The 13461-nt window shown below is 41.6% G+C and overlaps 1 protein-coding gene across 1 annotated transcript; it reads left to right on the top strand.

Annotated features, from left to right (window-relative positions):
• The first annotated feature begins 887 nt into the window (after positions 1–887).
• Positions 888–3767, top strand: LOC129725531 (uncharacterized). The gene has a single exon (XM_055681486.1). The coding sequence runs from the start codon at positions 888–890 to the stop codon at positions 3765–3767; it is 2880 nt and encodes a 959-aa protein (XP_055537461.1).
• Positions 3768–13461: the final 9694 nt, after the last annotated feature.

The raw sequence follows: 13461 nt of genomic DNA, 5'->3' as shown, positions 1-13461 counted from the left end.
GGATGTAACACGATGTGAATCAGACTCTAAAGAGATCTCACTTGAAATATCGGGATTGGCTGGCACGAAATTCTATGGTATCCAGTCAGCCAGGACCGTATCTGAATTAAAACTGCCGGTGCAATCTCTAGACCCGTTCAGTCTTGCTCAGCAGTACCCTCACTTGAAAGGGTTGCCGATTTCTCGCTATGAAAATGCAGTGCCACGCGTGCTTATCGGTTTGGATCAGGTAAACCTATCGTTGTCGCTTAATGTCGTGAGGGACGGCTGGGAGAGCCAGTGGCCACAAAAACTCGTCTCGGTTGGTGCGTTCACGGAGGCGGACGCAATGGCATTTTGAAGCCTTTAGGTGTCTGCTGTTACGTTTCAGACACTAGAGCAGATAACGAGCTACACGACCTGGTCAAAATGCATTTCGAGATAGATGATATTGGCACTTAGCCATTGATGGAACTGGAATCGGTAGACGACACGAGGGCAAAAAATATTTTAAGAGACACTACTAAACGCACGGATGGAAGGTTTGAGACAGGGCTCTTATGGAGATATGATCAATTCGAATTCCCGGAAAGTTATCACATGGCTCTTCGCCGGCTGGAGTGCCTAGAGCGGAGAATGTCTCGAGACCCTGCACTGAAACAAAACGTGCATCAGACGTGGAATTGGTGGCCGCTGATCCTCGCAGATGTTGGTACTTACCACTGGGAATTGTGACCCATCCCAAAAAGCCCGGAAAAGTCCGTTTGATTTGGGACGCCACGGCCAAGGTAGACGGCATTTCCTTAAACGCACTTTTGCTGAAAGGGCCAGATTTGTTGTCATCTCTGCCAGGAATTTTGATTCGGTTCCGCAAAAAACCCATAGCAATAAGTGGTGACATACGCCAAATGTTTCACCAAATTCGTATCAGACCTGAAGATCGACACGCACAGCGTTTTTTGTGGCGGGAAGATACAACCAAGAAACCGGATGTTTTTCTTATGGATGTGGCAACATTTGGCTCTAGTTGTTCACCGTGCAGCGCGCAATATATCAAAAATAAAAACGCTGAAGAATACGCGGCTGAGTTTCCACGCGCTGCAGAGGCCGTGGTGAAGTGTCATTACGTGGACGACTTGTTGGATAGTTTTGACACCGAAGAAGAAGCCATGCAAGTGGCAGCTGAAGTTAAACTTATACATAGCAGAGGCGGGTTTGACATACGTGGTTGGCGTTCCAACTCTCCAGCAGTACTGCGACATTTGGGAGAAACAGTTGTTCCGGCGGTTAAAAATCTGGACTTAGAAAAGGGAGACGGCGCTGAAAGAGTACTCGGCATGCTGTGGCTACCTACCGAAGACGAATTGGCTTTCTCAACTCAAATGCAGCAAGATATTTCAGAAATTATTGGCGAGGGCCGTCGACCAACCAAGCGACAGGTATTACGATGCGTTATGTCATTATTCGACCCTCTTGGTTTGTTGGCTACATACATAATTCACGGCAAGATTTTAATGCAAACGATATGGCGTTGCGGAACAGGCTGGGACCAAGAAATTGGAGATGAGGCATTTGACTTATGGAGAAAGTGGACCGACAATTTATGCCATATCGATAATATTCGGCTTCCTCGATGCTTCATTGGCCGAACTCCTTCAGGATCGATACGCTCTATTCAACTTCACACATTCGTGGATGCAAGCGAGGAGGCCCACAGCGCTGCTGCATATTACCGAATAATATTTGCTGATGGAACTATATCTTGTGTCTTGATATCGGCGAAAGCGAAAGTTGCACCTCTTAAACCACTATCCATACCTCGTCTAGAATTAAGGGCAGCCGTTCTCGGTGCTCGGCTAGCAAGTTTCGTGGGTGATAATCACACTTACGCAATCGACAAAAGAATATTCTGGTCGGATTCTAGTACAGTACTAGCCTGGATCCGGTCAGACGCTCGCAGATATCGGCAATACGTCTCTTGTCGAATTGGTGAAATACTCACGCTTACCGAAACTCAGGAGTGGAAATGGGTACCGACGAAAATGAACACTGCTGATGAAGCCACAAAGTGGGGTCATGGCCCCTGTTTGTCGCCGGAAAAAGAAAGGTTTCGCGGACCAACATTTCTGCAGTACCCAGAACAGCAATGGCCAATCCAAAAAAGCAACGTTAAATTCGAGACGGTAGAAGAATTGCGATCATGTTTTGTGCACAAAGTAATTATACGCAAGCCAATAATAAAATTCGAACGATTCTCTCGGTGGGTGCGGCTTGTTCGGTCGGTTGCATACGTGTGGAGATTTATAAATAACGCTTGTACCACGAAGCAGCACCGGAATCAAGGGTTGTTGAGCACCCAGGAACTTCAGAAGGCTGAAAACACACTGTGGAGCATTTGTCAAAATGAATCATTTCCTGATGAAATAGCACAGTTGAAGGCAGGCGATAGCGGGGTGGAGAAAGCATCCTCGATATACAAGCTTTCCCCTTACCTGGATGAGCACGGTATCCTGAGAGTGGACGGAAGAATAGGCGCAGCTGCAAATACCGAATTCGACACGAAATTTCCCATAATTTTATCGAAGACACACAGGTTGACAAACCTACTGTTAGACAATTATCATCGAGAAAACCACCATGCAAACTTTGAGACCACCGTCAATGAGGTAAGACAAAAATTTTATATTCCCCACCTTCGGGCAGCTGTACGAAAAACGGCTCGGTTATGCCAATGGTGTAAAATCTACAAATCACAACCAACAACTCCGAGGATGGCTCCCCTACCAGCTGCCAGGCTGGCCTTCTTCGAACGTCCTTTTTCTCACGTCGGGGTGGATTGTTCTGGTCCAGTGACGGCCAAAATCGGACGTAGTCACGCTAAGCGTTGGGTGGCACTGTTCACATGCCTGACGATCAGAGCAGTGCACCTCGAAATAGCGTATAGTTTAAGCACAGATAGTTGCATTTCATGTTTTTGTCGCTTCGTCGGTCGTCGTGGAGCTCCTCTCGAAGTCTATAGCGACAACGGTACCAACTTTGTAGGAGCGGAAAGGGTACTTATGCGGCAAATCAAAAGTGACATGGCGGAGGCGTTTACAAATGCTAATACAAAGTGGCTTTCCAACCCTCCTTCGGCCCCACACATGGGCGGAGTTTGGGAAAGGATGATGCGATCCGTTAAGGCAGCGATCGAGAGTATAGATACGGGAAGAAAGTTAAATGATGAAGGGTTTTTGACATTGTTAATTGAAGCAGAGAGTATAGTAAATTCTAGGCCACTGACCTATCCACCCTTGGAAACAACTGAGCAGGAGGCCCTCACGCCGAATCATTTTTTACTTGGCAGCTCCAAGGGAGTGAAGCAGCCAGCAGTTAGGTTTGTAAATCAACAAGATGCATCTTTGAACAGCTGGAATCAGATTCGCCATCAGCTCGACATTTTCTGGCATCGATGGCTGAAAGAGTATCTCCCAACGATCTGTAGACGAACAAGATGGTTCGGCGATACCAAACCCATTGAAGTAGGGGATCTAGTTCTTGTTGCGGATAGTGCTAAAAGGAACAATTGGATACGAGGTCTTATATCTGCGATACCGTTAAGTTCAGATGGCAAAGCGCGACAGGCCACAGTCCAGACGAGCACAGGATTTCTCAGAAGACCAGTAAGCAAGCTAGCACTTTTAGACGTCAAATCTCAAGGTAAAACTGCTTCGGTCACGCAGTGTTACGGGGGCGGGAATGTTGCCGCAGCTTCTGGCAACGCTGAGCCCGTCGCTATCGGAAATTAATCCCTCGATCGAGTATTCGATCCCTGCGCAGTCGACATCAAAAAACGGTCTTTGACAGACGGAAATAAAACTTCACTGTCAATAAAAAAAAAGGAAGATCAGAGATGCTTAGAAGTGTGGCAGAAAACGTTTCTCTTATTAATACACATTAATACAGTATTTGGCAAGTTCGATCTAATTTTCAATTATATAAAATATTTGTAAACGTAAGTTGATCTTAATAATACTCTTATTACAAATTAAACCTTAACTAAATGTAAATCTTACAGTAAAACAGTACAGTAAAACTATTAAATAAATCTACGGATCTAAATTCCAACCTAAAAATACGAGCCTACACAAAATTGTAAGTTTTGATAAAAATGATCAAAAATACGCTAATAAATATAATTCTAGCTTTAGCTGATCGAGAACCTTGAGTTTCACTGCTGAAAGACTGTGTAGTCCTTGTTCGCGTGAACAATTGTTTTCTCACAGATGATTGTTATATGCCGAACTTGTTACTGAAAGGATTGTATAGTTTCAAGTGCCCACAAAAATACAAAAAAAAACATAACATATTTTTTTGTAAATATATTTTTCTTTAACAATGTAATTCTTGCAACTATTTTTCAGACAATTTTTCTATGCAACAAATGGTTTCTGAGCAAAAATGCTCGAAATGAAGTGTATGCTAGAATACATGTGCCATTCAGGAAATTTCTCTTGAGCCTAGAAAATTGCAAAAATTCTTAATACCAAGATGATTTTTTTTTTGACAAATCGAAGCACTCTCAAAGTTTTTGTATTGGTCAAAAGAACGCCGTAGGAATCCGCAACAATAGACACGGCGTACAGCAAACAACCAGGCACAACTACAAAAACAAACTATTGGATTAACTGTCTTCTCAAGGGTACCTGTTGTTCAGCCTTGGTCGCTGGTTGCGTTTATTAAATGGGTACCAAGAAAAAAACTCAACTATCACTGCTGTGAAAATGTTAAACCGTTACTGAATAATTCATGGTTCTCATAAAAACCATTTTGCGATGATGTTGGTTATCTGTGGTAACTTTTTATTGGTTAAATTGTATCGGTACCGTTGTTACCTTCTCAAAATATCTAAGTCCCACGTCGAACAATATGTTTCGACGTTGATTTGATGTGCCACGTTTTCGTGCAAGACACCTGACGATGATTTTGTCGACAATCACTTGTAAGCACGAACGAATCAACAGTTTCATAATGATTTGGTACTTCCGTACCTACCAGATGTAATTGACCTAGTTATCCCATTCTCGCTTCGGATCCTCTTCACATTCACTCTCAAAAAACATGGAACTCAGACGCTTGCGCGTACCTACCAGCGCAGCTGGAGTCAACCTCGTTGCCCATCGAATCAGTTAGCCGCCTTTGAAAGGCGAGAGCCACGCGCCGTTCTCAAGCCTGCAGTGTCTCCGGCTTCACCACAAACGCACATTTCCCCGTTACACAGTAGCAGCAGCAGCAGCAGCAGAATTGGGGGTGGCATGGGGGCTGAGAGATTGCTACAGAATGTAGCGCATTCATACCGGTCTCTTTTATTTCATTTTTTTTTCTTCAGGAACGCTCGCTCGCGCACGTTTTTACAGTGCCAATTTCCTCCCGCTCTGATCGGTGCATGCACATGGCAAGCCGGCCGCCAAGGCTTCCCCGCTCATCCGCTACGAGCATAAACAGGTTAGTACCGCTGCGCTGGCTGACTGTCTGGCTCCCAGCTGCTTCGCATTCTCTCTTGCGCGCTGTGTTATTATTAGCTCTCGCCGGCATTGCGGCTCTCGTGCCAAGATGCAGTCCAGGATTTAGTGTCGGCAAAGTTAATGAAACAAAATCTAAATTTCAACAACATATCGATCACTAATCTGTTTTGAAAAAACAATAAAATACAATACTTATCGACGATTCCTTTGTAGATGACGTAAAATTTCACTCACTGTATGATTAATTATCATCAAGTTATTAGCTGTTTTTTTTTTATTTGTGAAGAGTTTATTAAACTGTATTGATATACCTAGGCGACGAACCTGCTAACACCGGCAGCCAAAGAAAAGGCCGGCGCTCCAAGAGAGTCTAGGTATACCGGAGCGCGTGGGTCCCCTCCCGCGAACGATCGAACGCATCAGCTGAGCCGAGCTGCACACCGCGAGCGTGGAGGTTTGCGCCTGCCATGCCAGCCAATTGGCCAACTGAAGAAAAAGCAAGAAACAGCGGAGTAAAAAAGAACACACAAAAATTACCGTAAACAGTTTTAGTTAAGTCGTGAACGTTAATGGCATTAGTTGCTGGCTGTAACGCGTTCGGGAAGCTTGTCGCGCGCGCTCGTAAAATATCGCAGTTTGTCGCGATCATCGGTCAGCGTCGTCAGCGTTGTCGCAGTGTGTTATAGTCGGACATCGAGATTGAACCGGGTTTCGGTTTTTTCGGTAATAAATTTCGGACCGCAGGGGAATATCGAAATCGAGATCGAACGTGGCGATTTGTTTACATGCGCGCAATGAACACCGGAAAGGTTTCGTCTGCCGGCAAAGTTAGCATCAAGTGACGAAGTGAAACTTGCGAATCGTAATTAGAGGTGGGCAGTTTGATATTGGAAACGGCTAGTAAGCAATTTTCTGTGGAAAGTGTTATGAAGAAGAAAATTCTAGATTATCAGTGAAAATTGTGTGATTAAGCTAGTTTTGGAAAAAATCTAAGGTGAAGTGAAATAGAAATTCCGGCATCAAAGTGACAAGTAAGTTTAGCTTGGGTCATACGAAGCTTAAATTGGATCAGTGGACTGCATCTATCTAAGCTTGCAAATGTATCCAATCATTCTGATTTTGAAATGCTGGCAGGAGAAACAGATTAATACTCCAAGATGTTTCACAACATCAAAGATGCGCCGCAAAAGTAATAATTTGTAACCGCAACTCTTTTCGCAGTTTGGGGTGTTTCTATTCTTTTGTTAAGTGCTTTTATTGCGGGAATTGTGTGAGTGCGAGCATGATTTTTTTTTTGCGAATCAACATCTTTTACGGCAACGGCTTTGCAGTTTAAAATGCATTTAACGTTATAAAATATAGGCACAGGTTTAATGCGGTTGTTGAAAATTACAAATTTTGACCCAATAAAAGGAAGACACTGAAAACAAATATTATGCTCAAGTAAATTGGAAAGCTCAGACATCTCGTTATGATTGAACTATTCGAATTACTACTGGACACAGGATATCAGTGAATAATGTAGAATGAAAATGAAATCTTTAAGAAATTTGTGTATGCTCAAAAACTGCTTCACTGAGAAAAAAGGTCAAAAACTGCTTCACTGAGAAGCTGATACTTTGAGGGTGTTAAAGTTACAGTGCAACAATCTACCGCGTGAATTAACCGGATACTGCCCAAATGTTTAATGAATTCTATATTCTGCGACTTATGTAATTATATGTGGCTAATATCATTCCGTTTATATATTGGATCGATTTTAATTTAACGGTGATTGGTTTTGCCTTCCACGATCGAGCTTTTATTTCTTCATAAAATTTAAATATGTATGATAATTTTTACTCTGTAAAAATATATAACATTTAATTTTTTCGCACTATTTTATCAACTGACAAAAAAAGTAGGAGGGTGGTATTCAAGACACGACCGCATGACGTTGACTACCGTATTCTTAAAAAAAAAAAACAGAAAATTCAATTAGCCGCTTCTGTAACAAAATTTCGAGGCACCAAAAGGGGCCAGGTGCCGAATATATCCATGTTTTTGGTCAGTCCGTCCAGAATTCTTTCAAGATAGCGTCCGTATGTAGCCGGTACGGTTTAGTAATGAAACTGATGGGGTGAAATGTTCGAACGGTACGTTTTATACCAAGGCTTCGTCAGATAAATTAAAAGAGGGATGGGCTACATAAATTATGGAATGGAAGAGACAAATGTTTCTTGAAAGCTGCGCCGGCCGCTGTCATAATATTAACACCAACACAAACATGCATTTTTGCAAGGTTTTTTCCGCTAGCAGCATCATTTGGTAAAACAGAAAATTCAATTTGCCGCTTCTGTAACAAAATTTAGAGGCACCAAAAGGTGCCAGTTGCCGATTATAGTTTCCTGGTTAGTCCGTCCAGAATTCCAGCCATTTAAGTGTTTTGCAGTAGCCATTTACTACTAAAGCCACCAGCATTACGGGTGAAACCGGCACGAGATGACCGGTACTATTTTGTATTTCCTCCTTTCAGCTGCTATCACCTAGCGTCCGCATGTCACTGGTGCGGTTTTGGAATCAGAATGATGGGGCGCCGGCCGCTGTCGTAAAATTAACACCAACAAAAAGATGCATATTTGCAAGGTTTTTTCCGCTAGCAGCAGCATAAACATCGGAAACAGAAAGTGACAACAACAATAACAACAAAGTCAGATCGATTGTATCCGTTAGTGTCGACTGTGCTTGGGAAGAGAGGTAGTGATTGGCTGCGCGGTATGATTTAGACAATCGATATTAATTACCAATTTTTCAATAGTGTATCTCAAACAATAGTTTGTTTTTGTTACATAAATTTAACCGTAAAAGAATTTCTGATCGATTGATGCCAAAACCTCGAAAACCTGATTATAGATGACTGCAAAATAAGCGCTCAAAACCTGACCACTTTTCTCTGGTTTTCCCTGGTTGAATTACTAGATTTTTAAATTCAGGGGCCTAACTTCGATATAGACGTTAGTCAACGTCAAAACACACAATTTCAACGCGGTAGTAGGGTAACGGGGGTATTTTGGCCAGCTTTGGGAAGTGTTTGCACAGTTCATTAGAACAAACACAATATTTCAACATAAATACCTACTCTATTATACCATGGTTAAAAGCTAAGTGTCGATTTTAATATACACCGTTCAACAATGCAATATATTGAAAAATATCCTAGAAATATCAAAATTTCTACAAAGTATTAAAAACATATTTTGGTCCACAAAATTTTAACTTTGGCCCACTTTTTTATCTAGAGACGTGTATGGAAATAATTCGGACTAATAATATTTGAGATCATTATCGGTATTTTTAGAGCGAAAATAGTGGGTTTGAGGAAAACATCCTTCTGCTGTGAATTTTTGTAAATTTTAGGCATTTAAAAATGAAATGATTTGGCTTATAGCGGTTTGACAGGCATTCTCATCCAATTTCATATCGTTAAATGTGATAAATTGAGAAGTAATTACCTGTAAATTGTCACAAGCTGCTTCTTTGTTCACGTGCAACGGCCGAACGGTAAACAAAGAGATGTCAAAACCAAAATATGTTCGCTCCAGAAAGAGGGAAACATATTTCGGCCATGCGTTTAACCACTTTTTCAAATTTTCCAACATGTTAGAGTATACAAACTGTTACTATGACATTTTATTGAGGTTACTACAACAACGAATTGTTTCAAAAGCATACATATTTGTTACAATAGCTTCTGGACGTTGACTTGTGTATTACCACTTCCTCTTGACTTTGGGTTGACTCAGCCATGACTTTGAATATGTATGAACTAATTCCAAAATAACACCACCTAGAGCCAGTTTTTCGCTGAAAATTATAGTGTAGTATGATTCTTAGGTGTGTTATTCAATGTTGCATGCTTAGTTTTCTAATATTCATTGACATTATCAGATAAAATGCGTAAAATGTTACTGGGTGGGCCAAAATATGCATGTGGGACAAAATACCCCCGTTACCCTATTGAGTACAAGTAACACACAAATCATTCTATTAAAAAAAAACAACTACATTCTACAGGAGAGACCATAGACCATAGAAAATGACAGTTTAAACAAAAAAGCACAAACGAAATGGAAAGTTTGAACTAAAATTCATAATATTTAACACGATCAGCAAAAACAAAAGCCAATATTTAAAAAACACATTTCATCGAATCACAATAACTTTGAGCCAAACTTGAGAATTCCAGCCATTTTAGTATTTTGCAGTAGCCACCAGTATCACGGGTGAAACCGGCACGAGATGACCGGTACTATTTTGTTTTTCCTCCTTTTAGCTGCTAACACCAAGCGTCCGTATGTATCCGGTACGGTTTAATAATGAAACTGATGGGGTGAAATGTTCGAACGGTACGTTTTATACCAAGGCTTCGTCAGATAAATAAAAAGAAGGAGGGGCTACATAGGTGATGGAATGGTAAGGAAAAATTTTTCTTGAAAGCTGCGCTGGCCGCTGTCGTAATATTAACACCAACACAAACATGCATTTATGCAAGGTTTTTTCCGCTTGCAGCAGCATTTGGTAAAACAGAAAATTCAATTAGCCGCTTCTGTAACAAAATTTCGAGGCACCAAAAGGGGCCAGGTGCCGAATATATTTTTGTTTTTGGTTAGTCCGGCCAGAGTTCCAGCCATTTTAGTATTTTGCAGTGCTATTTATTACTAACAGCCATCAGCATAACGAGTAAAACCGGCACGAGATGACCGGTACTCTTGTCTTTCCTCCTTTCAGCTGCTATCACCTAGCATCCGCATGTCGCTGGTGCAGTTTTGGAATCAAAATGATGGGGCGCCGGCCGCTGTCGTAAAATTAACACCAACAAACAGATGCATATTTGCAAGGTTTTATCCGCTAGCAGCAGCATTTTGTAATAAAACAGAAAATTCAATTTGCCGCTTCTGTAACAAAATTTCAAGGCACCAAAAGGTGCCAGTTGCCGATTATAGTTTCCTGGTTAGTCCGTCCAGAATTCCAGCCATTTAAGTGTTTTGCAGTAGCCATTTACTACTAAAGCCACCAGCATTACGGGTGAAACCGGCACGAGATGACCGGTACTATTTTGTATTTCCTCCTTTCAGTTGCTATCACCTAGCGTCCGCATGTCACTGGTGCGGTTTTGGAATCAGAATGATGGGGCGCCGGCCGCTGTCGTAAAATTAACACCAACAAAAAGATGCATATTTGCAAGGTTTTTTCCGCTAGCAGCAGCATAAACATCGGAAACAGAAAGTGACAACAACAATAACAACAAAGTCAGATCGATTGTATCCGTTAGTGTCGACTGTGCTTGGGAAGAGAGGTAGTGATTGGCTGCGCGGTATGATTTAGACAATCGATATTAATTACCAGTTTTTCAATAGTGTATCTCAAACAATAGTTTGGTTTTGTTACATAAATTTAACCGTAAAAGAATTTCTGATCGATTGATGCCAAAACCTCGAAAACCTGATTATAGATGACTGCAAAATAAGCGCTCAAAACCTGACCACTTTTCTCTGGTTTTCCCTGGTTGAATTACTAGATTTTCAAATTCAGGGGCCTAACTTCGATATAGACGTTAGTCAACGTCAAAAAAATGTTTAGAGCTCAAACTAAAAAATGAATGTAAAATTTTTGGCGTTCGTGCAAATTTTGATGCTCCTAGCCACGTTTGTCAACTCTTTGGAAGATTTCCCATAAGCAAATTTAGAAGCGACGAACCTGGTGAGCAATTACTCTCCGGCCTAATGACGCACTTCTGAGCTTCCAAGGGATACCAAAATTCACAGCAACGGATAAAAAGCTGTATACTCTCTTTTTTTTCTCTAGGGTATTTTTTTCGCTCCAAATGATCAGTGTTATGCTCATGCGATTGTGCATTTTTCATTCATCAAAACATTGCAAAGTAGGTGACAAAAATATGGCTCAACTAGTTATTATTAACTTTAAATTTAATTTGATATATTTCATGAGACTAATTTATTTTTGAAAACAATCTTAACCAACTCTCGAAATTTATTATAGTTTTACTTTTTTTTTAATTTTATTTATTTGAATTTATTTAAGAATTATTTTTAGTTTCTATCAATTACACTGGTCAACAAAGGTGTGGCCCTAAAGCTCAAACTAGGAAAAAAATAAAAGATTATAGGTTTTGACGTTGACTAACGTCTACATCGAAGTCAGGCACCTGAATTTGAAAATCTAGTAATTCAACCAGGGAAAACCAGGGAAAAGTGGTCAGGTTTTGAGCGCTTATTTTGCAGTCATCTATAATCAGGTCCAGCCCCTCCTTCTTTCTAACTAACTGACGAAGCCTTGGTATAAAACGTACCGTTCGAACATTTCATTCATTACTACCCATCAGTTTAATTACTAAACCGTACCGATTACATACGGACGCTAGGTATTAGCAGCTGAAAGGAGGAAAGACAAAAGAGTACCGGTCATCTCGTGCTGGTTTCACCCGTAAAGCTGGTGGCTGTTAGTAGTACATGGCTACTGCAAAATACTAAAATGGCTGGAATTCTGGACGGAATAACCAGTAAACAAGAATAATCGGCAACTGGCATCTTTTGGTGCCTCGAAGTTTTGTAAAAGAAGCGTTGCAATTCCCTCTACTATTTGTTTTAATGGAATATAAGAATACGGTAGTCAACGTCATGCGGTCGTGTCTTGAATACCACCCTCCTACTATTTAGCAATACCTGTGAATTTTGGTGCCCCCTGTCACTAACATTTTTTCCAGAGACTTGAATGAGTTTTCTCGTGAACCCGGCGAGAAATTACTATGGGAACTCTCACGTAAGTTGACGCGTTTTGGTAATGGCTAGGGACACCAAAATTCACAAGAATACTTGAAACACTAGAATCTTTCTGGGGCAGCTATTTCGAGCTTAAAGGCAGCTTTTTATCGCTTTGAAAATTCCAATGCAATGGTTTCTTTTAAACATTTTTTTAATCATTTTTCAAAACATCTCTTAATCTCTAAATCAGAATAAATTACAATCAAATTTGTATTGAATTCTATTCGCAAAAATAGCGAATATTAAACACAATAAATTTCAAACAGGGGAATGGAAGCGGAAGCAGTCTGTCTGTCTGTCTGTCTGTCTGTCTGTCTGTCTGTCTGTCTGTCTGTCTGTCTGTCTGTCTGTCTGTCTGTCTGTCTGTCTGTCTGTCTGTCTGTCTGTCTGTCTGTCTGTCTGTCTGTCTGTCTGTCTGTCTGTCTGTCTGTCTGTCTGTCTGTCTGTCTGTCTGTCTGTCTGTCTGTCTGTCTGTCTGTCTGTCTGTCTGTCTGTCTGTCTGTCTGTCTGTCTGTCTGTCTGTCTGTCTGTCTGTCTGTCTGTCTGTCTGTCTGTCTGTCTGTCTGTCTGTCTGTCTGTCTGTCTGTCTGTCTGTCTGTCTGTCTGTCTGTCTGTCTGTCTGTCTGTCTGTCTGTCTGTCTGTCTGTCTGTCTGTCTGTCTGTCTGTCTGTCTGTCTGTCTGTCTGTCTGTCTGTCTGTCTGTCTGTCTGTCTGTCTGTCTGTCTGTCTGTCTGTCTGTCTGTCTGTCTGTCTGTCTGTCTGTCTGTCTGTCTGTCTGTCTGTCTGTCTGTCTGTCTGTCTGTCTGTCTGTCTGTCTGTCTGTCTGTCTGTCTGTCTGTCTGTCTGTCTGTCTGTCTGTCTGTCTGTCTGTCTGTCTGTCTGTCTGTCTGTCTGTCTGTCTGTCTGTCTGTCTGTCTGTCTGTCTGTCTGTCTGTCTGTCTGTCTGTCTGTCTGTCTGTCTGTCTGTCTGTCTGTCTGTCTGTCTGTCTGTCTGTCTGTCTGTCTGTCTGTCTGTCTGTCTGTCTGTCTGTCTGTCTGTCTGTCTGTCTGTCTGTCTGTCTGTCTGTCTGTCTGTCTGTCTGTCTGTCTGTCTGTCTGTCTGTCTGTCTGTCTGTCTGTCTGTCTGTCTGTCTGTCTGTCTGTCTGTCTGTCTGTCT

This window comes from Wyeomyia smithii, chromosome 2 (genome assembly GCF_029784165.1).
Source record: "Wyeomyia smithii strain HCP4-BCI-WySm-NY-G18 chromosome 2, ASM2978416v1, whole genome shotgun sequence".
Lineage (NCBI taxonomy): Eukaryota > Metazoa > Arthropoda > Insecta > Diptera > Culicidae > Wyeomyia > Wyeomyia smithii.
The sequence above is the reverse complement of the archived record's forward strand: the minus strand, read 5'-3'. Positions and strand labels throughout refer to the sequence as shown.

Excerpts from the sequence above, each read along its gene's own strand:
- LOC129725531 (XM_055681486.1), top strand. The coding sequence starts at position 888 with ATGTTTCACCAAATTCGTATCAGACCTGAAGATCGACACGCACAGCGT.